A 25858-nucleotide genomic window follows, 5' to 3' on the forward strand; every position below is an offset into this window, starting at 1 on the left:
AAACACTCGCGCCGTGCGTTCCAACATAGTTTCGGCAATACAGTTCAGCGAAACCATCACATAATGTTACGGAAGTGAAGTTACACACAACACAAACACTGGGCCGTTCGTTACAACACTAATACTTCCCTTGTTACCTAGTAGGTTTTGCATTGCTGGGACTTGTAACTTGGGACTTGGGACTCCGTAACATTATGTGATGGTTTCGCTGAACTGTATTGCTGAAACTATGTTGCAACGCACGGCGCGAGTGTTTGGAACGCATCGCGCATGCGCAGTACGCAATTTCTGGCGGCAACGTCACTTCCGCAGCATCCTGTGATAGGCAGCAAAATGTGACACTACACTGGCACATAGTCATTTCAATTAGTTTATTTATATATCTATTAAATGGCACTCAGTTATTTTATTCAGCTTATTTGCTTATTCATATATCTATTTATTGATTATTTATTTGGAGCGCAACACCACTTATCAATCTAGTATTATACACATTTAGGGGAGGGTTAGCACCCCTGCCGGTGTTTTTTGCTGCAACCATAGTCTCTATTCTGTTTTTAGGCTGTTTATTTATTGTGGCGCGAGAATATTTTGCACTAATACGGTATTTTGTTAAAACTTAACTCAACTTGAATGACATTATTTTTGATATCTTAACATCTTTCACCTCAGCCTTCAGGCTGGGTTCACACTGGAGCAGCTACGAGAACTGGATGTGATTCGCACCGCACTGCAGTGCAAATCACATCCGATCTCTGTGCGATGCGAGTTCAGCCATACAGATAGTATGGCTGAATTCGCATTTCTCCCGCCGCAAACTCGCACAGGACCCTTTTTTTGGTCCGCAGCAGAATCGGATAGCATGGGTCTTCACACCATGCGATCCGATTCCTGTGCGAGTTTGCAGATCGCACTGAGATTTGCGAACTGATCTGGGGGTGTCATTAAGGTTTCACTGACACTCCCAGCAGTCCCCATTGGGCAGTGTGAACTGCCGGCGGGAGGCATGTGATGTGGGAAAACGCTGCGGATTCGCGGCGTTCCCGCATCGCTGCAATGTGAACCCAGCCTTAATCTGGTGTTGAGTAGGTGCTGGCTGCGGTGGGGCACAGTTTTGTTTATGTGTATTCACAGTAAAACTGTGACTGGCACTGTTTATTTGTTGTGTTTTAAAATTTCAATAAAGCTGTGGCCTTGCCCTTTCCAACTTAATCAGCCTTTGTGTTATTTCTGGGCAAAGTATGGTTTTTAGTTGGTTGTGACTGAGCCTATCCCCTTCCCTCCGAGTGTATGCAGATATGCGACCTCGACTTTTGGGGGTTATACCAGGATGATGCCCACAGCTGCAGTATTATGTACTTTTGAATCCTCCTCAAACCTATATTTAAAAAAAACTGAATTTCTGCCCAGTTTGAGAGGGGCAAAAATGCAATACCTCTCTGAAGGTGGCATGATATTCTCATAATCAAAATTTTGACTCATCCCCATTTTTTTTTCTCCTATTTTTCTTTCCTCCTGGCCTTCTTATTATCCTTTTTCTTTTTATTACCTTTCCCCTACTTTGTGCATTTCCCGTTTTGATGATTTAAAAAAAAAAATCCCTGTACTTCTCTCTCCCCTGTTTTTGTTCCGTATCACTTGGAGATTGTTCTACACTCAATCCCGCTGACCAACTACTATTACTTAGGAATCTAAAACACCTTTTTGTAAATGGTATCTGAAAAGATCTCTCCCTTCTTAAAATCACACAAACAGCTAAGATCAGAGTGGATAAAAATTAATGATTTAAAAAAAAAAATCTAAATCTGATTTTTTTTTTTTTTTGATTTAAATAGATTTTTTTGATTTTTATCAAATTTATTTCAGTAAAATGCTTTTGCGCCGGTACCGCCTGCTGAATACTACACAGTGCCGGTGGCAGCATAAGGCTGCTTAGACATTCGCCTTATGGTCCCAGGATAGGGTGTGGTAGAATCCCACTCCCCAGCCACTTGCTGGGATTGAGATTTTTAAAGGCAAGTTCACACAGGAATGGAAAGCTGTCAGAGCTTGGGTTGCCACCTCATCCCATTAACCTCCCTAGCGGTATTCCCGAGTCTGGCTTGGGGTGGAATTTCAGTATCACGAGCAATAACCCCGAGCCAGACTCGGGATCGCATTGCAGGATCCAGCGATGTCCCCCCGCTGTGTGTGTGAGCCGTCCTCCACTCGATTCACACAGTGCCCGAGTGCCGCCGAGCTCCGTTCCCTGCGACGTTGCGACGCACAGGAGCGGAGTTCAGCGCCAAATTTAAAAAAGTAAAAACAGACAATACACATACAGTAATGTAATCTTACAGATTACAGTACTCTATAAAAAAAATACACATCCCCTTTGTCCCTAGTGGTCTATCCAGTGCCCTGCATGCACTTTTATATTATAAATACTGTTTTTTTTTTTCTGCCTGGAATTTGGAGATTGTCCATAGCAACCAAAAAGTGTCCCTTTATGTCAAAAGAGCTTTAATAAATTAGAATTACTTGCAGAATTGAGCGATAGCGATTTGTGGGGAGATCCATCATCAAACACTAAATCTAATGACTGTGACAATTCTGCAAATGAGCACATTTCTGTTTTTGGATTTGATTACATTATTGAATCATTTTTATTATTACTTGTTATTATTTATAGTTATTATATTAAACGTTATCATACCCGGGATGTCTACTAGACTCTGGTTTGAACAGATTTAAGAGAGTTATTCCTAAGAATTACAGGCCTACAATATAAAACGCCAAATTACCATGCAAAATAATTGTACCGCTTTCAGCACCTAAAACCAGAACTAATCATACCGCCTGGGAGGTTAAAAGGGAACCCATATTAATTACACAGGTTCTGTGGCTGATTAAGGGGGTAAATAAATGCACTTGCTGCCTTATCTGCATTCAATTAGCCTCTGAACCTGTGTAATTCATATGTGTTCAGGTTTAAAGGGATGAGGTGGCACCCCCCAGTCAGAGCACTATATTTGTCTGGCAGCTGTCTGTTCCCAACTGCGATAGGGGGCAGGGTGGTGTGCAAATCAGCACATCTCAACATGGGGGGTGCTTTGGGGGGGGGGGCACATGTTGATGAGGACAAAGGCCTCTTCCCGACAACCCAGGCCATTGATTGTCAGGGTCTGCAAGTGGGGGGCTTATCAGAATTCGGGAGCCCCCTTTAATAAGGGGGCTCCCAGATACCGGCTCCCCACCCTATGTGAATGAGTATGGGGTACGATGTACCCCTACCCATTCACCTGGTGAAAAAAAGTGTAAATAAAAAAACAAAATAATTTATTGGACAGCTCCGGTGGTCTTCTCTTCTTCCGTCTTGGGGGGGGTCTTCTCGCCGGACTCCTCCGCTATCTTCTGCTAGCTCTTTTACGGAGGAGCCTTGCTTTCTTCTTAGTCGTCGCCGCCGTCCGGTGGGTCTTCTTACGACTTCGGGGTCTTGTCCGTCTCTTCGGGGGTCTTGTTCTTCTGCCGGGCCTCTGCTATCTTCTGCTAGCTCTTTTACTAGCGTTGGTCTGGTCTTCTGACGCTGTCGCCATATATATTAAAGGCTTACCTGTAGGTAAATGTGGCATAACAGAGTTTACAACCACTTTAAATCCTAAAATAAAAAAACTACATTTCATTTTTAAAGCCCTGGTGCCCAAACTGTGTCCCAAGGGCTGCATGCTGCTTCTGGTATTAATGGCATGGCTCTTGGGGCCTAACTGCTGTGGCACTATTAGAAGGGAAAGCAGGGTGAGCTGAGCTGCTGAACCACTGTTGGGAGAGGCTACAGGGTAAGCTGAGTCACAGCTGCGAGGAGGAACAAGGGTAGGTGAGCTGCTAAAAGGATGACTTCAGTGCTACTGTTGTGAGCTTTAAGGGTGAATTTCCACAGGGCCTGTAGCAAGAGATGTCCGAGAGGCTAATTGTAAGCAAATTTGTATAGCCTGGCCACGGGATTACTTTCAACCTTTACTGGCAATAGAAGCAGCAACAATCAGCTGTATGTTCCATTCCCATGTTTGTAGTTAAAAGAAAAATGTCAATGACAGCGCTAAACCTTTTGCTGTTTCAGACTCCGTGCTGTTTTTTATCCCTTTCTTTAATAAGCAAGAGTGTTTCCTCTCAATGGAATACCAGTCTTGTATACCATTCGTTCATTCATCTAAAACCCCCATAGCTGTACGGCCACAACGTAACCAGTCAATACTGTTGTCAGTATAAGGCTAATGTGTTAAAAGGAAATTGTGCAGAAAAATACATTGCCAAAAAATGCCAGTCTCTCTTTGGTTGGCCTTTTTTATTGGCCCTTATTTACATCAGGAGGTGTGACCAAATGTGCAATTTTCTGTGCATTCCAATGGCTTGGGTTTAGGGCAGCCCATTTATTTAAATGGGCTGCCCTATGTGCAAGAAATGTGCAAAAAGGGAGGTCACATGACTGCACAGTGGCATTGTGCAAGAAAATATTTAGGATTATAATTTAAAAAAAAAAAACAGACATAAAGTGCTTTATATCTTCATAAAACAGAGGTTATGTGATTTAATATACTTTACTTTTACAGGAATAGCAGCAAGAGGGGAGGGGTAGGGGAGAGCTTGGCTCTCACTACACAGACTACTGAGCTGGCGGACAGGATGAGGAGGAGAGGGGGAGACTGACCACACAGCATGATGACGAAGGGAGGTGAACTGACCACTCTGACAGAAGTTGATCTAAGAATTTACTTCTGTCAAGTGGGAACAGCCACACATGGATCAAAATGTGGGGCACTCGCTACTGAAAAGGCTGAATCTCAATCCACATATATCCAGCTTTAATGGTTGTGTGTTTGTTTTGTTTTGTTTTTTTGTTTTTTTTAAGATATATTGATATAAACTAGAATTTAGAAAAACTGCTTCCTTACACACACACACACACTCACTTTTAGCTTAAAGTGGACTTCACTTAAAATTGAAAGTATAGCTCATTTGCCTCTCTCCCTCCTCTTCTTTATTTTTTTGGGAGAGGGTAGCTTTTTCTGAGAGGTACCCACTCCCGCTTCTGTAATTCTCATATAGGCAAGAATTATGTCAGCTTGGCTCCAAAGCCATCACCCAAACACCTCCTTCCCCCCCCCCCTTCAAAACCTCCTGTGGCACATCACATGGAGGAGGCTGCAGGACCAGTCTGCTAGCACTGTGCAATCTTGTGCATATGCAGTTGGGAGCTGGCTGTGAAGCACTTTCAAGATAGCAATTCCAGGGATCCCAAGCCTGGCGAAGTATCCATTCCAGTGAAGACAATGCTTGGCTCCATGGAGTTCATTGTTTGTAGCTGCAGACGTTCAATTTTTTAATAGTTGTATAAAGCTTTTCTTTAAAATTAGTTACTGGTAATTAAAGGCAGAACCTGATTATGACATGATTAACTTAAGAACTGGAACCAAGAAGGAGGTAGAAGAAAACAGGTGGCTTTACAGCCAACCAAATCACTTCTGCTAAAAATGGATACTCTTCTATATTTATCACGTGATCTGGATGACTATAAAGGCATCCGATGTCAGCAAGCCCTTAGACACACATCAGGTCCTACCGTAGGTGCTCGCCAAGGTATCCTGGTGGGCAATTGGCCCTGATCAAAAATGCACTTGATAGCACATAATATTTTGGAGCTTCTAGATTTTGTGAAACTTTGTCCTTTGGTCAATGATAATAGAATTCTAACAATGTTTCTGTATGTTTCAGTTCAACCAAAGATCAAGATATCTCTACGGCATGAAGACCCCCATTCAGAGTATCACATGCTGGCATGTAATGTGTACGGTTTCTACCCATCTGAGATAGAAGTAAAATGGTACCGGAATGATGTGGAGGAAACTGCTCAGGTTCAGTCTACAGAGATCTTCCAAGATGGAGACTGGACCTTCCAGATCCTGGTGATGCTAGAGACAGAGATAAAAAAAGGAGATACCTTCACCTGTGAGGTCCTTCACAGCAGCCTGGAGACACCAGCCAGAGTAGATTGGCGTAAGTCTATTTCCATTCTAAGAAGAGGAGATTCTGTTTTTGCTTATATCATCCCTTTTCAGCTTTGTCCCTTTAACGCCCCCCCCCCCCACCCCCACCCCCACCCCCACCACCACCCCCACCACCAAATATTACATATTATCTGAAAGCAGAGACCCTGAATAAAATAGTATTGCAATTTTGTATGTGTGATATTAGCGCAATGGTTTATAAAATATAAGGCTGTTTTGAATACACAAACCTTAAACACGTCAAGCCCTACAATTGCTCACATCCGTGAAACAGCAAATTTCAGTACCCAAAATTCTCCATAGCTGAAGCTTTAAAAGCCCCTACTGGTCATCAATGTCAACCATGAATGATGGCTCTAGAAGTATTGCTCTGACTCTGACGTGTGCAGCAATATTCAGTATTTAGAGTGGTTGTAAACCCTTACAAACCACTTTGACCTACAGGTAAACCTAGATTAAGGATTACCTGTAGGTCCAAGAAATATCTCCTAAACCTACACGGTTTAGGAGGTATTTGCAAAAAGACAGGCACTGTAGGGGCACTGAGCACGCCGCAGCTAATGGAGATATGCCGCTCCTGTTGGCTCCCGTGTGATGTCGGTGATGTCATCGCGGCTCCGGCGAATCACAGCACTGGAGCAGCGAGACTCAGAAGTCACTGCGGGATACATGGTGCTTTTATTTATTTTTATTTTTATTTATTTATTTTTTACAGATTTTACTTCCTCTTTAATATGTGTAGCACAATCCTCATTTTTGTACATGTGCACACCCGTTGCATGTGTTTATGTTTGTGTGCATGTGGGGAGGAAAGGCTTTAAATGTATTTATTTTTGAATTTTTTAATTGATAGTAAAATAGAAATGACAGGTCTCCTTTAAGGAAGAGAAAAAGTATGGCAGGGTTGCGTGAATTTGTTGTGCCACATCCAAAAAACAATCGTTACTAGAAGAGAAATCCCCATAGGGGTGGATTTTTAAGGCACGTACAAAATAGAACAGTACAAAAATTACTTTATTTCATAAAACAAACAAAGGTATAGTATACAGTATACATCTAAAATATACATCTAAGGGTGTACATATACAACCAGTATTGATATTATACAACACTTGATTATGCCTAGAATGAGAGAAATACAAGTAATCAATAACAATAAACAATAAAAAATGATAGAAGGTCTCAGATTTTTTCCAGGGGTTACCAGAAGGTAATCAGAGAGAGAACTCCCAATCATGGCATGCAAGTGGTGGTACAGAAATATACGTGCGGGCATGCCTGGTAAGAATTGTCTTGAAAGGTAATGAAAGAAAACAATAATGATGTTAATAGGGTAAATAACCACTACTGAGTATAAGTGGATAATAAACCCATAAAAGGTTAATCGGAAAGAATCGGAAAATTCGTTACATGCAAGGAAAAGGAGCAGATGTTCCAATAGAATAAAATTAAAAATCAATGAGCCTACCTTCAGTAGAACAACACAGAACAGATCTCAATATACGATAGGTAATAGTGAGCTGTGGGTCTAAATGATGAAACTAGGCAGTCAGCGGCATGTCCTATAATATAGGTAAATATATATAATCACAGCAATTCAAACTACATCAAGCCAAAAGTAACTTGAATAAAGTAACTGAATTATACAGTCTCATCTTACAATATTTGTAATTAGTGCAAGGGGAACTATCAGAAGGAAACATATATATAGTGGTGTCACCACACATCTAATAGCCAAAACCAGACTTTCATAGATGTTAGTAATCAAGCAACACAATCAGTTAGCTGGTAGCAGTTTCAGACCATCTAAAAAGTAAGAGGCAAACAGCTGATATCAGGTGGTGAGGGTGGGTAACCTCTTTCCACACCTGTGAAATCACTTCCACAGGAAGGCCGATGGTTGGCAGAGAAAGTACATGCACACTTTTGTCTGTTTAAAAGCCACCACTGCCACCAACGCAGCCTCTACATCACTGGTAGGAAAAGAGTTAAAGGACAACTCCAAACGTTACACCATAGCCATATATCAATACGTTTCAGAATTACTGTAAGAATATTGTAAGCTTGTGTTTAGGATTTCTTAAATGCTTAGGGATTTATAAACAAATCACACATTGAAGTTGTGAGGCTTGGATGCTAACATGATTGTTGAATTCCAAATACATTATAACTTTGTCACTACACAAACTCTGGGCAGGCATGTTTAGTAAGTGCTAATCAACATTCAATGTGTTATTAGTAGGCACTTGTCCTGTTTCATTAGTGCAAAATGAATTTAGGGCGAACCATAGGAGGGACCATCTTGTTCCATGTTACCAGCATTTTAAAAGAAATCTGTTAAGACAATAGTAACCCTTTTTAGGTGTATACTAAAAACTGAATTTCTAATATTTAAGCCTGGCATAAGTCCCATAATTCGTTCTAAAGATTAATTTGGTAATGCTATGGCAGAATTATACTCACTTCCCATCTAGCAATGGGACATTCACAGGCTCCCTTGCTGATGCTGAAAGGTTCAACTGGTCTTCCATATTTGGGCTCTTTGGCTATCTTGATTGGTCGTTCAAGAATGACATCACACTTGTTTATGAGTTTATCAATCCCAGCAAATGGTGAAATTTTACACTGAGCTGCACATGCATCCCAGTGATGTGACATTTGCGGGCTGCCTACTAACTCTGAAATCTTCGCCTGGTTTTCTATCAGGTTTAGGCTCTTTGGCTAACTTTATTCGCCCTGCCAGGATGACTTAACATCTATGCATGAGTGTGAGTTCATTCATCCCAGCAGATGCTGAAATTGTATACTCAGATGTGCATGCTTTCCCAAATAAAGTTACACTTTAAGGGTTCAGTCACACCTACAAATGCACCTTTGCCACAATTAGCTGTGAGAACCCCACCGGAGGTTCCTGTGATTAGCTTGGATCAGGCAGCCCCAATGAGAGGCTGACCGCTCTCACAGCTATTTGTGACTTTTTATCTTTGAACAAGGTAAAGTAAATAGTGAAAAGTCCACTCAGTACATATGTATTGTTCACTGAACAGCAGAAGTAATTTGGTGACCTGCGTGATAACTTTAGCAGAGATTGCAAATCATGCTGACACTGGCTGGTAGAATGACAGAGAAGGGTCATAGCAGAGATGATTGACAAGGTATCATACTTGTAGTTAATGTAGAAATTGTACAGTAAGGTCTTGTACATTTGTGTTTTGGTATTTTCATCACCCACAACCACCTTCTGTTAAGCTGCAATTGCAGCTAGATGGGGGTGTGTACATGCTGTGAAAACAAAATATACCCCTAGTCACGCTCAAGGGAATGGGGTCACATTGCTAGCGCCCTGCAACCAAATATAATATACACAGATGCAGTGTGGTGGTGTGACATTTAAATAGGCGATGAGTAGGCAACATATCTCCATGTCTCCTCGCTGCCTGTCAAATGCCCCTGAAAAGCAATTGATCGCAGATCACTTTTCAGTGGGGTGGCAAAGTGTGCATCACCTCTAAACTTAGCCAAATAATTAAATTTCCTTGTATACCTTTTTTTTTTTTTTTTTTTTATTATACATTCCTAGGTGGATGGAGCATCAATCCAATGTTGCATCTGTCCCCAGCTGCTTCTAAGACCAACAACAGAGCGACCAAAGACCGCTGATCACTCAGTTCTCAGCCTTCAGTGAGCAGAGTGGTGACTGTCAGTGCCTGGCTCTCCTCCCCCCCCCCCCCCCCCACACTCACTGGAATGCCAGGCTGTGGAGGGGTCAGGAGTGGCTGGGTTAGGGTCTCTGCAGCTCACTGAGAGGCTGAGCGAGCTGCTGGTCCAGGCATCTGGGTGAATCCTGACTTTAAAGTTAGGATATTTCCACAGCCTGGACCTGCTAAGTGATGTCAGCTGACAGCGGGCTATAGCTGACTGTCAGCTAAAAATGGGTCACAAAAGTGCAGAACGAACTGCACTCCTCCCCAGGAGAAGTACAACCAAGTGGTATGCTGTCCCTTCAGAGTGCATGCACCATTGACCTCACCGGCTGCTTTCCATGAGAATATCTCCTAAAACCTACAAGTTTAGGAGCTATTCACTGTACCTACAGGTAAGCGTTATAGGCTTACTTGTAGGTACAAGTTCAAAAGTTGGGTTTACTATAGTCTAAGCCCTTGTACACACCGTCGGACATTCCGACAACAAAATCCATCAGATTTTTTTTAAACGGATTTTGTCCGAAACTGGTGTTGCATACACACGGTAGGACAAAGTTGTCGGAAAATCTGATCATTCAGAACATGATTATGTTATTTTGTTAGGACGAGACTACGTTCACGCAAGTAGCCAATAGCTTTGGTCTGGTAATTTGATCTGAGCATGCGTGGCACTTTGTCCGATCGGAATTCTCTACAAATGATCGGACAAGGTCCGATCGGATCATGTTGTTGGAAAATTTTATAGCAAAGCTCTCAAACTTTGTCCATCGGATATTCCGATGGAAACAGTCCGATGGAGCCCACACACTCTCGGATTATCCGACAACACGGTCCGATCAGACATTTTCCGGGGGAATATCCGACCGTGTGTACAAGGGCTTAGACAGTGGCAGACTGACAATGGGGCCCCGGGCAATAGGAGATTAGGGGGAGATTAGGGGGCCCCATTGTCAGAGATTAGACACAGAGTATACAATCACACAGTATACACAGACATGTTTCTATTGGCTGAGAAGGTACTGGAGAGGTGGGGCAGCTATAATCTCGGGATACTGCAAATACCTGATGTTCTAATATCTGCTCAGCCTGTACACCTGAGTGATGGGCTGAAAAGAGCCAAGGCTGTCTGCTGCTGTAAACATGTATCCAACTGTATCTGCACTAGGGTTGCACTGATACTGGTATCTAGTTGCACAAGTATAGTACTCGTGTAAATGCACCGATACCTGTAACTGATACTTTCAGGCTCTGTTCTTTGAGCTGTCAGTGGGTCTTCCCAGTGCTAAAGAAGTCTGGTAATTGGAGCTGTCAAAAAAAAGCAGCCGGCAATGTTTATTAAAAACATTGTTTAGGACTGATATAAAAAAAAGAAACAATGTTTTATTTTAGTGTCTTTCTGTTTCTTCATCTGCAGATCAAAGGGATGAAGAAATGTTCTTCTGTTTAACCCCTTATTTACTCTAAACGGCTTTAATTAACTCCCCATTCTCCATTTAATTATTATTTTCCTGCTTTTTTTTTTTACGTCAATTTTATAAACGGGAACAATATAAACAATTATATTATATATATATATATATATATATATATATATATATATATATATATATATATATATATATATATATATATATATATATATATATATATATATATATATATATATATATTAACCTATATTTACACATTTCACATTGAAAAAGCTCTAAATTAAAATCAATTGATTTAATTTGTAAATAACTTTGCTTTGTACCATTGCTGACAGCTGAAGTTAAAACAAAACAGTTGCGGTAGGTATCAGTAATTGGTATCTGCGAGTACTTAAAAAAAAAAAAAAAAAAAAAAGGATCGGTACTCTAATGCCCTGTACACACGGTTGGAAATTCCAATGGAAATGGTCAAATTTTCCGACAGCAAAATCCGATCTGAGTTTTTCTAATTGTTTGTAGAGAACTCAGACAAAATGCCATGCATGCTAGAATAAATTACGAGACGAAAGCTATTGGCTACTGGCCTCTACGTAGTCCCGTCGTACGCAACGAACGTCACCATGTTCAGAGCGATCAGATTTTCCAACAACTTTGTCCGACCGTGTGTATGCAACACAAGTTTCGGCCAGAATCCGTCAGAAAAAAATCATTACTTGTAAAAAAAAAAAAAAATGGTATTGGTGCATCCCTAATCTGAACATCCAGTGGTTACCGGCAGGTAAGGATACCTTTTTTTGCCCTTGGATAAAATCTCTCTGCATCCAGAGTCAGAAATTTGTCCCTAACAGCAGGTAACCACTGGGACCCATGGTTTTTTAATGTGTCACTCAGGCTCAATTGATGTGGGGAGTAATGTAGATGATACCAAATGTGCTGCAGAAGTGCCGGCAACGGATGGAGCTCATCCCAGCTCCTGTAGTCACTGAAGGGAAGAGAGAGAGAAAAAAATCCCTAGTGCCACACATGGAATTGTAGGTCGTACATTTATTATAAATAATCACATTACAACAGAATGGTTTTTAAATGGCCGCAGCACCTGTATTAAAATTAAAACAAATGACTTTATTCAAATAATGAAATATAAATACATTTTGTTTCAACTTAAAACAAATTCTAACGCACTCAGTCATAGGATTCGAGCTATAAATACATCAGTTCATAAAAACAAGTCCCCCCTTGATTCAAGGGTGACATAACCACATAATGGTGCCAGCGACAAGGGTGGGAGGGAAGGGGAGCTCAAGCTTTAAGTTGCCTCAGGGCAAATGTGAGCGGTTCTGACACACAGAAGCTTATATAGCCGCCTAGTCTGAGGCAAAAACGTTTTTCCCGCTCCCTACCTCGTGACCAGCCCGCTCTCTCTTATAAATAATAATAAAAAAAAAACTTTTCAATTTAAAATATATATATTTTTTTTGTATTGACAACCACAATTCCATGATGCGGGCGCCTTATTGCACCCACTGTTCATCCACAGAGTCCTATGGTAATGTAGTGATGGGATAGACCTCAGCCCAGGTTCCCGCCAGGCCACACCCCAATGTGTTTTGCTTTGTCCCCTGGAGCTTAAACATGGGGACCACTGGATGTACCGATACATGTTAACAGCAGTAGTTCTTTTCAGCCCATCACTCAGGTGAACAGGCTGAGCAGCTGACAAACATTGGGACATCTGGGATTCTGGCTGTAGGTATTCATGGTATATTTGCCATTCCATGGCCATTTAGAACATATGAATGAGATCTAAAGCCTGGTTCACACGGTATGTTGTTTTTAGTTCAACCCAGCAGGCTGAATGGAAAAAAAAACGAGGGAGCTTAAGAGGAGCTCCCTGTACTAATGAGTACACTACCGCACCACAACTGCATGCATTGCGTTCTATTCAGTTGAATGGGGATAATTTTTGCTGCACTGCATTGCAAAGCCTCATGGCCCCACTCTGCTGTCACATGTTTTTACCATACCTCCCCAACATAAAAGTGTTAATGATGCCTTTAAGTTTGAAAGACCGGAACCCCCCCAGGAAAAAAAAAAATCTACAGGTCTGTACCTTATTAACGCCTCATATTTCTTTACAGACCCCCAGGAATCAGATTCAGCAAGAAAGAAGGTGGTCACTGGAATTGTGGGATTTGTGCTGGGAGCCATACTTATCATTGCTGGCGTGGTTGTCTATATGAGAGGTCGCAAAGGTAATTACAAATTATCTTGTTGTCTTCCCAATAAGATGTGGGATTTTAATCATTTTAGTGACCATTTTTATTCTTTTTACAGCTCAATTGTTGTTCCGCGGACCACAGACTGAACGTAAGTTTTCCACATGATATTTCTAAACCCCATTTACAAAATGCATTTATAGTCAAAATATTTTAATTTTATACCCTTATAATTATTAGAAACCGCTCCTTCAGGATCAGCACACCTGCAACAAATTTTGTTTTGAAAAATAGTGATTTAATAAGCCACACAATTCATAACGGAGCCTCATCTATAGCAGGTTCTGAGTCCCCTTGATTCCTGGGATATTTTCATCATAGGGAGTCCAAGGAGTCTTTGGGAATTTCCTTTCATAACATGACATTTAGCAAGCAGATAATAGGAGGGGGGGGGGGGGGATGTGCAGAGACGGACAAGGAAATTAGACTCTTACTACGCACATACAGTGCTGTGTACAAATTGTGTATTTGTGGTTCTAGGACTGTAGACCCCTGCTGCCCTACAGCCCCCTCTTTTTTGTGCTATGCATGCACTGCACATCACCTTGAACACACAATCCCCACCGTGAAACACGGTGGTGGCAACATCAGGTTATGGGGAAGCTTTTCTTCAGCAGGGACGGGGAAGCTGGTCAGAGTTGATGGGAAGATGGATGGAGCCAAATACAGGGCAATCTTTTAGAGTCTGCAAAAGACTGGAGACTGGGGAGGAGGTTCATCTTCCAGCAGGACAACGAACCTAAACATACCGCCAGAGCTACAATAGAATGGTTTAGCGCAAAAAATAATCAAGTGTTAGAATGGCCCAGTCAAAGTCCAGACCTAAATCCAATTGAGAATCTGTGGCAAGACTTGAAAATTGCTGTTCACAGAAGCTCTCCATCCAATCTGACAGAGCTTGAGCTATTTTTTAAAGAATGGGCAAAAATGTCCCTCTCTAGATGTGCAAAGCTGGTAGAGACATCCCCAAAAAGACTTGCAGCTGTAATTACAGTGAAAGGAGGTTCTACAAAGTATTGACTCGGGGGGGCACCATACAAATGCACGCCACACTTTTCACATATTTGTAAAAAATGTTGAAAACCATTTATCATTTTCCTTCCATTTCACAATTATGTGCCACTTTGTGTTGGTCTATCACATAAAATCCCAATAAAATACATTTACATTTTTGGTTGTAACATGACAAAATGTGGAAAATTTCAAAGGAATATGAATGCTTTTTCAAGGCACTGTATGCATGCAAGCACGGCCCCTGCTGCCGTACATCCCCCTCTGTTGTACTATGCATGAACGGCCCCTGCTGCCAGTGGTGTCTCTAGCTTTCATATTTGGGGGGGGCACATGGGGGGACAGGGACAAAAGTAGGGGGGCCATCTAATAAAATGCAATATATATATATATATATATATATATATAATATAAAATCTCTATCCTGGGGCCCTTTACTTCTGTTGTGGGGTCCTTTATTACTGTCCCGCAACAAGACTCTTTCACATGTTTTGCAGTGAGCTCCCTTCCTACTGTATTGGGGCCTGCCCCCCAGGGTGGCAGAAAACAAGAAGTATGTCACCAGCACACCAGGAAAATTATAAGAGTCCAAAGCAGTGGGAGAACTACCAGGGTTGCAAAGGTTGCACTTGTGACCGGGCCTTAGTGTCCTGCAACTGTGAGGTTCTCCAGCCTCCTTGCTGTCCTGCCCCTGCTATTGACAGCGCTGGTCTGGTGTCTGTCTCCATGACAGCAACGGTGGTATTTCTGCCGCTGGTCCGGAGTGGGAAGATTCCCTCATCCACCTGGAAAGTGTAGATGGGGGAATTGGAACATTCTTTTTTTTTTTTTTTTTTTTTTTTTTCATTCAACCTAATAGTTTAATGAAAAAAGTGATCAATGTATGGTCTGCCTTAGATCTCTTTCACACTGGGGCATTTTTCAGGCGCTTTTGGGCTAAAAATAGTGCCTGTAAAGCACCTGAAAAACGGCTCCCCTGCAGTCTCAGTGTGAAAGCCCGGATCGCTTTCACACTGAGGCGATGCGCTGGCAGGAAAAAAACTCCTGCAAGCAGCATCTTTGGAGCGGTGAAGGAGTGGTGTATAAAGCACCCCTGCCCATGGAAATGAATGGGCAGTGCCGCTTTGCTTGTGGTTTTAACCCTTTTTCGGCCGCTAGCGGGGGTTAAAAGCGCCTCTGCAAAAGCGACCGTAAAGCACTGTTAAAAATAGTGGCGCTTTACCACTGACGCCGCCTCAGTGTGAAAGCAGCCTAAGAGCTAAGACCAGCCATAGACAGTTTAAAGAGGAAGTAAACCCTGATGAGTTTACTTCCTCTTTCATTCCCTGCAAAGGCAAAGCATAATGGACTACTATGCATCGCATAGTAGCCCATTATGTCTCACTTACCTGACACAGGAGCCAGCGAAGTCACCGCTGTTCCCTGTAGTCCGCCGCATCCATCTTGTTGGTGGGGTCTCGCAGCTCCGCCGCTGTCATTTGGCAAAGCCGCGATGACGTTACTGCATGTGCACGGGAGCCGACACGCGCGGCAGCTCCGTCGCAGAGAATGCCGCGCTCAGTGCGCTGCTGTCTACGGCGCATGCGCCGTAGACAGCGGTGCCCGTTTTCGGGCAAATGTCTCCTAAACCATATAGGTTTAGGAGATATTGCTTGGACCTACAGGTAAGCCTTAATCTAGGCTTACCTGTAGGTCAAAGTGGTTTGTAAGGGTTTACAACCACTTTAAATCTCAGCTGTTTCAGCGAGAACTGGCTGAGATTTAAACCATTAATGGACAGCCTGAATGTACCAAGTTGATCGATCAAATTGGGTGCAACCAGCCCTGCCAGATTCTTATGATTATCGCTAGCGGTTGCTATATCTGCTAGTGATAATCGCTATTGGTTGGGAAAATACAATTGCTCAGCGGAAGGGATTCCCCTGTCAGTACTGACTGTGCTGATGGGGGAATCATGTAGAGGTCGACCGATATATCGGCCGATATTTGCCGTTTTTTAATTAATCAGCATCGGCCGATTGAGCTGATAAAAAGGCCGATTTAGAACTACAGCAGGACTTGGAAATGACTTCTGTAATAGAAGTCCGTGTAAGTTGCCTGAGTACGACTTTCCTCCTCTCTGGGCTGCCAAGAAAAGAACAGAATGATACAATGTTTACACTTGAATGAATGAAGTCATCTCAGTGTGTAGAAGTTCCCAGTTTAACCATTTAAAGACTAAATCTTTTCTGACACTTGTTGCTTACAAGTAAAAGTCCTGTATTTTCTGTCAGAAAATCACTTTGACCCCCCAAAAAGTATATATTTCTTTTTAGCAGAGATCCTAGGGAATAAAATAGCGGTTGTTGCAACATTTTATGTCACACAGCATTTGCGCAGAGGTCTTTCAAATGCATTTTTTTTGGGGGGGGGAAAAATACACTAAATGAAAAAAAAAAAAAAAAACTAAAACAGTAAAGTTAGTCCATTTTTTTTTTTTTTTTTTACGTCAAAGTTTTGAGTACTTGTTTTTATTTTATAGGCTGCTTGCACACTGGAGCGGGCAGACGTTGATGGTAAAATGTTGCTAGTTTTAGCAGTGCTTTGCCGTCATTTTAGCGGTGCTATTCGGGTGCTAGTGGGGCGCATATAATCCTAGCTAGCGGCCGAAGAAGAGGTTAAATGCGCCCGTGAAGCACCGCTGCCAAATCGCATTGCATGCGCTTGGGCAGTGGTGCCCATTAATATCAATGGGCAGGAGTGGTGGAAAAGCGGTATACACCACTCTAAACATGCTGCTTGCATCGACTCAGTGTGAAAGCACTCTGTCTTTCACACAGACTGCAGGGGAGCCATTTTGCAGGCACTTTACAGGCACTATTTTTAGCCCAAAAGCGCCTAAAAAAACGCCCCAGTGGGAAAGGTGTCTGTTAGGTTTTATGAGATGAAGGGGGATAAAAAAATAAAATAAAAAAAAAATTTAAAAAAATCGGCCTAACATACCGGCCAAAAAAAATCGGCATCATATATCAGCCATCGGCCGCCATGATTTCTAAATATCGGCATCGGCCAGAGAAAAACCCATATCGGTCGACCTCTAGAATCATGCAAGTTTCTTTCCTGCAATTTGTAGTTGCAGGAAAGCAATTTGCACCATCTATTGCCAGTCTGACGGAAAATGAAAGTTTGTGAATGTTTTCAAAGAAAAGGGGTGGGAGAGAGACAGATGGGGGAGGGGGATCCAGCGGTCCAGGCTGGAAGATCACGCATCATTGGCACACAGATTAATCTGCAGCTGCTGTTTTTCATATGTCCCGCCCACACATCCCCTCTTCAGATACGGCGGTGCCAAGGATAGTGTGGGCGGGACTGGAAGACAGAGGATGAGCAGAGGTGATAGGAGGAGGAAAGCTGTATTCTCTGATCTCCCGTCAGTGAGGGGGGGGGGGGGGGTGAGTGTTCGCTGGGCTGTGTAAGAGTGTCACAGACACTGGCAGGGCCGTTGTTGTGACATATACAGTCCGGCCATCGAAAAGTGTCTGTCCCATACCGCGCAGGCGCAGCGCCAGATTGGGACCTGGACAAACCTTTTCTTGCCCCCCTATGCAATTTCGCGTCCCCCCAATTGCTACACAAGACCTTTCCTGCAAACTACGCCCATTATTACTCAGGATTTCCTCCCCCATTTTTACACAGTTCCCCCTCCCCCATCGATACAGAGGACCCCTACTCTTATACTATCTCCAAATATTACACAGGACCCCCTCCCAAATTATTAAACAGGTTCCCCTCCCTCATACTACCCCATCATTACAGATTCCCTGCCCCATGCAACCTCCATTGTTACACAGGAGCCCTTCCCAATAATACGTCACCACTAATAAACCATTAGTGTGCTGCTGTTTCTGCAGGAAATGGGGTTATTGTTAAGGGTGGAGAGGTGGGGAGGGGGTTATTGTTGTGGGTCGAGAGATGTGGAAGTTTAATGTTGAGGGTGCGGAGGGAGGTTATTGATGAGGGTGGAGACGCGCGGAGGGAGGTTATTGATGAGGGTGGAGACGCGCGGAGGGAGGTTATTGATGAGGGTGGAGACGCGCGGAGGGAGGTTATTGATGAGGGTGGAGACGCGCGGAGGGAGGTTATTGATGAGGGTGGAGACGCAGGGAGGGGGGTTATTGATGAGGGTGGAGACGCGCGGAGGGAGGTTATTGATGAGGGTGGAGATGCGCGGAGGGGGGTTATTGATGAGGGTGGAGACGCAGGGAGGGGGGTTATTGATGAGGGTGGAGACGCAGGGAGGGGGGTTATTGATGAGGGTGGAGACGCAGGGAGGGGGGTTATTGATAAGGGTAGAGACGCAGGGAGGGGGGTTATTGATGAGGGTGGAGACGCGTGGAGGGAGGTTATTGATGAGGGTGGAGACGCAGGGAGGGGGGTTATTGATGAGGATGGAGACTTGCGGAGGGAGGTTATTGATGAGGGTGGAGACGCGTAGAGGGAGGTTATTGATGAGGGTGGAGACACAGGGAGGGGGGTTATTGATGAGGGTGGAGACGCAGGGAGGGGGGGTTATTGATGAGGGTGGAGACGCAGGGAGGGGGATTATTGTTGAGGGTGGTATGGTGTGGGAGGTTAATGTTGAGGGTGGGGAGGGGGGTTATTATAAGCTCTCTAAATCAGTCCAAATTTATTGTATCTCCATAAAGATAAAAGTACAGCAGAGGTAGACACGTTTCAGCCGCAACAGCCTAGTGAACAAGGCCGTTGCGGCTGAAACACGTCTACCTCTGCTGTACTTTTATCTTTATGGAGATGCAATAAATGTGGACTTATTTAAAGAGCACATATGAAGTTGTGGATTGTCCTTTTATCCATTCATCACTATGGCAGCTGAGCAACTGCACATCCTGCACCCGACAGCACAGGAGGAGTTTCATTAATTTGGGGTAGTAGCAAAATCCTTTGTTTATGGGTTATTGATAAGGGTGGAGATGCAGGGAGGGGGGTTATTGATGAGGGTGGAGACGCAGGGAAGGGGGTTATTGTTGAGGGTGGAGAGGCAGGGAAGGGGATTGTTGTTGAGGGTGGAGAAGTGGGAGGAGAAATATTGTTCGGGGTGGAAAGGCAGGAGCATGGTAATTGTTGGGGGTGGAGAGGCAGGAGGGGGTTATTGTTGAGGGTGGAGAGGCGGGGGGTTATTGTTGGGGGTTGGGAGGTGGGGAGAGGGTTATTGTTAATGGTGGGGAGGGGGGATTTGTTGGGAGTGGGGAGAGGGGTTATTGTTGAGGGCTGAAAGGCGGGGGGTTATTGTTAAGAGTGGAGAGGCGAGAGGAGGGGATTTTGTGGGGAGAGGGGTTATTGTTAGGGATGCAGAAGCATGGGGTTATTGTTGAGGGTGAAAAGGTAGGGAGGTTATTAAGGGTAGAGAGGCAGGGGCGTTATTGGGGGTGGGGTGGTCATTGTTGAGGGTGAGGAGGGGGTCATTGTTAAGGGTTGAAAAGTGGGGAGGGGGGGTATTGTTGGTGGGGAGGGGGGTATTGTTGGTGGACAGGTGGGGAAGGGGATATTGTTGGTGGGGATGGGGGTTATTGTTGGGGGTGGAGAGGAGGGGAGGGGGGTTATTGTTGGGGGTGGAGGGGAGGGGGGTTATTGTTGGGGGTGGAGGGGGGGTTATTTTTGAGTGTAGAGAGGAGGGGGTATTTTTAAAGGTTGGGAGAGGGAGTATTTGTTTTGGGTGGAGAGGTGGCAGACAGTCAATCCTGGTTGCCAGGAGACTTCACAAGCACCTATGCCCTCCACCCACAGCTAGACACCAAAGCCCCATGATCTGAACTAAACAACCAGCGTGTATTGGGCCTATGACAAGTCAACAGATAATAATCAGCTTAGAAGGTGTCCAGAACTCTAATATCAGTTTTTAATGATTGTAGGTTGGCTAGGTAAAACATTATTTTCTTATAATGCTCTGGAGTCCAGCAATTGTGGATGGGGCCAACTCGCCCCACACGAGGAGACTCTCCTCACATTGTCATGTACGCGCTTACTAATGTAAAAAGAGATTAACTGCGCTGTTGTCCATAGAATCCCCAAGCAGCAGCTCTGCTGTGAGATATACACAGAAAAGGTTGTACAATAGAAATTCAATTAATACACTCAGGTTTGCCCTTCCTGTTTCTCTCTCTCTCTCCATTGCATTCACAGAGTTGGCTTTTCTCTGTGGACAGCTGCCATCATTTTTCATTGGACTTATGGACTTTCCCTCTCCCCTCTCCCTTTTGTCATAGTAGTGTTATCTAGTGGTGGCTGGTGCTCAAAATTTTTGGGGGGGCACAAACAGACTGTAAAATTGTGAAAAGAAAAACATAAATCTCAGCCTCACTGTGCCCTATCAAATGCAGCCACTGTGCCCTATCAAATGCAGCCACTGTGCCCTATCAAATGCAGCCACTGTGCCCTATCAAACGCTCCCACCGTGCCCTATCTTATGCAGCACTCACCGTTGCCCCATCTTATGCAGCACTCACCGTTGCCCCATCTTATGCAGCACTCACTGTTGCCCCATCTTATGCAGCCCTCGCTGTGCCCCATCTTATGCACCCCTGCCATTGTAATTCAGGCGCCTGAAAAGGGGGTGGCAACGGCAGCCATAGATAGATTCATGTAACATGTAGGGGGCACTAGTTAGCAAAAATGAATTAATATCACCGTGATTAATTCCCTTCTCATTAACAATCAATGTTTGCCACTCTTCAACCAATATCATGTGTAAAACTACCCATAATAAATTCACCATATATAAAAAATATACAACAAACTCACACATAACATGTGATAACACCCCAGTGACAGCAGTTACTACAACTATAATATTAAAGTCTTTGTGATCCAAACTGCTCCAATTAAAAGTTCCTTTTAAACGTGATATGATTGCCACACACAAAACAATGACAGATCTGGTGTATAAGAATATAACCACAACCTTCCGCGTGATCCTTCACCACAGCCTTGATAATCCACACCCAATAAGTGATTGTAATGTGATTCAGCTTACCAGATTTTATTGACCACTTTATTGAAAAAGTTAGTTAATAATCATCTCGGCAGGATTGTACCTGCCCACATGCATTTGACCTATAGATAATTTTTACCTTCCTCCTCGCAGACAAATACGGTAAGTGTGGTATATGGAAAACAGATAGAGAGCCTCCATAGCGTAACTCAATTTTACTCAAAAATTTAAAATCCATATTCAGTCAAAAGGCTCTTTACTTGTAAACGTGCCTTTGCCCCGGCACTGGGGCTGCTGCCGTTTTTTCTAGGGCGAGCTGCAATACAGAGAGTGTCCACACTATCCACTGCAGATGGCGTGCGTTCCACACACTCGTGCCGTTAGCCAGGAGAACCGGATGTCCTGCGCACGCAGTTCAGCTTCACTATAAAATAGAAGGCCACAACTGCAACCTAAACCTTTTTTCTCTCTTTTGTGACATGAAATTGGTCATGCATCACTGCTAGATTATATATTCAACTATGAATGTTGCTCTTCTTATGACTTTTTTACTAATGCTATTATTTTGTGTTCTATTACTTTTTCAGATTTCATACACACATAACGGAAAGAGAAGTTACTGATTTTAACTGCTTACTATACAAATTCTGAAGCCATTCTGTTTGAGGTCTCAGTCCACTATGCTATCTAAAGCTTAGCGTATAATCAATCAATAAAATAAGAAATCTGTAACGTAAATGATGTTGTTATATGGAAGTGACAGATGAAGAAGTTTTCATGGTCTGAGTGTAAAATCCATCATTGCCAATTCTCTTGGAATTGTGAAGAAAAGCACTTGTAATTCATATGCATTGATTTTGGTATTTTGTGTATTCAGGGAAGCTTTTTAATACTGCTTGGGAGTGGGATGTAAAGTCTACACACAGTCAGAATTTCCAACAACAAATGTACGATGGGACCTTGTTGGAAATTCTGACCGTGTGTAGGCTCCATCGGACACTTTCCATCGGAATTTCCATCACACAACATTTGAGAGCTGGATCACAAATTTTGCGACCACAAAATCGTTGTCGTAAATTCCGATTGTGTGTACACAATTCCGATGCACAAATTTCCACGCGTGCTCGAAATCAAGCAGAAGAGCCGTACTGGCTTTTGAAGTTTATTTTTCTCGGCTCGTTGTACGTGTTGTCCGTCACCGCGTTCTTGACGTTCGGAATTTCCAACAAGCTTTGTGTGACCGTGTGTATGCAAGACAAGTTTGAGCCAACATCCGTCGGAAAAAAGAAAACGAAAAAGGAATTTTGTTGTCGGAATGTGCGATCGTGTGTACGCAGCATTAGAGTGTATTCTATAGACTTGGTCAACTTAAAAATGGAGTTGTGTCCATGTTGGTTGCAATCAAATGGATAGCTTTATCTTCCACCAGCAGTAATGAGTTCAGATATGTTCGTGCACAATTCCAAGCCTGCCTGAGCTCTTCCACTGGGAAGCTGTCAGTCGATAGCCAGTCATAAGTGGCGGAGGCATTCTCTGCCCCACAGCATGCCCCTTGAATGCGTGTGGCTGCAGGGTGGGGAATGTCTCTGCCACCTAAGATTGGCTATAGGTTTTACAGCTTCCTGTCGGGAGAGCTCAGGTAGGTTTGGACTTTTGGCTGAACCCTCCTGAGCTTATCCCTATCTACCAGGCAAATTGCCTTGTTTCCTATGATGTCCTTTCATAGCAGCACATTGTTACAAAATAAATTGAGGTGTTGGATACAGAAAGTCCTTTTTACAGTAATGAGATTTCAATGCCTAATAAAACAAGATTTTTTTTTTTAATTTTTTTATTGCATTCCTTGTTTCTTTTGTTCTTGCCCACCCAATTTGGTTCTTCTGAATGAAGATCGTTCCTGTTGCAGTGTAAATACCAGAATGTGCCTTATTCTAGAAATTTGTGTCTCTCCTTCATTGTCCAATCACAAGCTGGGGGCATGGAGGTACCAGGCTGTTTTGCTTAGTTGCAGTACTGAACAGTCTGGTCAACAGCCTAGCTGTGCTGCCTGGCAAAGTTTTGTAAATCTCAGAACTGGTTGAACAAAATTAAAACATTATTTGGGATATAAAATATTGTTGGGAAAAAAATAATTCTTGGACAGACCTAAACAGCATTTTTTAGCAATTAATGCCAGAATTACAAACAGGCCATGAAGACCATTTCCTGGGCTGTACTTCAAATCCATGTTTGTTTAGATTATAGTAAAACCTAAAGGCTTTGGGAATACATCTTAATGTCAGCAATAGCATTTTTGTACAATTAATCCACTAAAAAATGTAAATCCTTGAAGATGACATCCAGCCTACTCCCCCATTGTTTTTAATGACTCCGCTTAACTGAAGGTGGTATCTGCACAATTCAGATACTCGCCCATCCAGTGGATCCAGAGTTGTCCCGCTTAGATCCTCTCATGCCCAGCCACAGCTCCATCCCGCTTCACCATGTTCAGAGGCCCGTGGGCTCTTCTGGGTTCAGCAGGCAGGCCTCTCAGTGACACGCAGATAGGCCCCCCCTTCATTTAAATGGACGGCTGAGCCTCCTGGGATGCATGACATGCATATCTCGGAAGGCACAGCAGGCAGGATGTGTGTCAGCTTAAGGCGAATGACACATGAGGAGGAGGGGCCAAAAAAAGGTAAAAAAAAAACAATTCTGCGAGATGGGAGGAGGGTGGACTAAAAGGAACTTGAGGAAGAGGTGAAGGTCCGCTTTAAGCCTTTTAAATGTTACTTGTTACATAATTTACTTTTTCTTTCAAATGTTCTTTCTTGATATCAATAAAGCCCAATTGAGTTATTTTAAAAAAACTGCACCCATCATTACCGGGTGTACCAAATTACATGTTATCATTGTCTTACCTGTCATTTACACTACTATGAATACAGCCTGTGAGAACAGGGATCTCGCTGCAGTGGTCCAACACACCCCTGAGTCAGACTGTTAGCTCTGCAGTCAACAGAGTATGAACTTTGCTCATTGTAGAGCTCTCCATCTGACTCAGAAGGGGGGTGTCAGACTTCTGTTCATACAAATAGAGCAGCAGTCCTTAGTTGCAGTTTACTGGTTGGGGGCAGGCTGTTTTCATGGCACAAGCGGATTCATACAATAAAATGACGAGGAAAACCTTAAAGTTTAATTTGGTGCATCCTGTAATGATAGGTGCCATTTTATAAAAGCATTCAACTGGGCTTGAAGGCTACATTTAAATGGCAGTTTAGCAGCAGTTTGTTTGCTGCATTCAGAGGTGACTAAACACCATCCCAGGACTCTGCAACATTCTGTGCTATGGCTGCCTACAAAAAAGCTGATTAGCTGCGACCAGTTTGCATGCAGCCAAAAGTCTGCAGAAAAGCCAACCTTGAATGCACACTGTCTGCTTCTGGGATCAGTGGGAGGCTGAACAGCAGCAGCGCCAGCCATAGATTTGGACACAGTCAAATCTGGCACTCACCACTGACCGCTGCAACTGTTCTTACACAGTGTGTGCAGGCGTTGTTTACAACCCCCCAGTAAGATTATACTGATTTCTTGACAGTGGCTGCCCCTGGCCGTTGCTAAACTGCCATGTGAATGTAGCCTAAGTAGCCTAAGTAATATTAAAAATCTCTATGGGATTGATGGACTCATTTTTCTGGGGTGCCTTGTTTGTGTTTAGGCAATATAATACATGTATATTACCTTTCTGTTTAAGTCACACCCTGCTTGGTGCATCTATATGTTTAATTTTATGTATTGTGTATTGTAGAGTTTACGGTTTGATTTAATTCTTGCTTAAAGAAATCACATGAGCATCAAAATGTTTGTTGTAAAGATTCAATAAAATGCTTTTGGTTTGGATCAATAAATTTCTGAATATACAGCCTAGCAGTTGGAAAGTCTTTATTTTAAATTAACACTAATCAAATAATATTGCTTTAGTATTTTTTATGGTCACTTGCATTAAAAGGAACTTGTCATGATAAAATGATGGTCATTGTCATTGCTGAACATTTTTTCAAGACGCAAACTCAATTCTCCTGATTTAGCGGCACAATTGTTCCAGACAGTAATTGATAAATAGTGAACCAGGGTTTAAGTTGAATGTCCCAAGTTGGCACATTCAAATTACAAGTCAGCAGTGGCATTCCCATATTTTTAATCCTGATAGGTTCCCTTTCTCTCCTTTCAATATTTTTTTTTTTTTTTTTCGGAAAAAAATCAATCTGATCACTAGTCGAAACCAAAATGATTCTTAAACTACCTCCTTACCACACTATAGCCGAAAAATAGCTACAGCACAACCCTGTTGTGGAGGACATCCATAGACTGTGTCGTGCATCCAGTGTGCTCTATGATCGCTGTGTCCTTCAGACACAGCGATCACTGA

General features: G+C 43.1%; 1 protein-coding gene across 1 annotated transcript in view; it reads left to right on the top strand.

The window, feature by feature from the left end:
• The window catches only part of LOC143984729 (H-2 class II histocompatibility antigen, E-S beta chain-like), a 134516-nt gene extending 111244 nt beyond the window's left edge, over positions 1 to 23272 (top strand). The window contains exons 3-6 of the mRNA XM_077484661.1: positions 5749 to 6030; positions 13314 to 13427; positions 13510 to 13542; positions 22038 to 23272. Coding sequence (XP_077340787.1) covers positions 5749 to 6030; positions 13314 to 13427; positions 13510 to 13542; positions 22038 to 22054 — 446 coding nt within the window. The 3' untranslated portion in view covers positions 22055 to 23272. The remainder of the gene's footprint in view (positions 1 to 5748; positions 6031 to 13313; positions 13428 to 13509; positions 13543 to 22037) is intronic.
• The last annotated feature ends 2586 nt before the right edge of the window (positions 23273 to 25858 follow it).

The sequence above is a fragment of the Lithobates pipiens genome, unplaced genomic scaffold (assembly GCF_037356315.1).
Source record: "Lithobates pipiens isolate NorthernLeopardFrog02 unplaced genomic scaffold, aLitPip1_a1.2 Scaffold_1, whole genome shotgun sequence".
In the NCBI taxonomy this organism is placed as follows: Eukaryota; Metazoa; Chordata; class Amphibia; order Anura; family Ranidae; genus Lithobates; species Lithobates pipiens.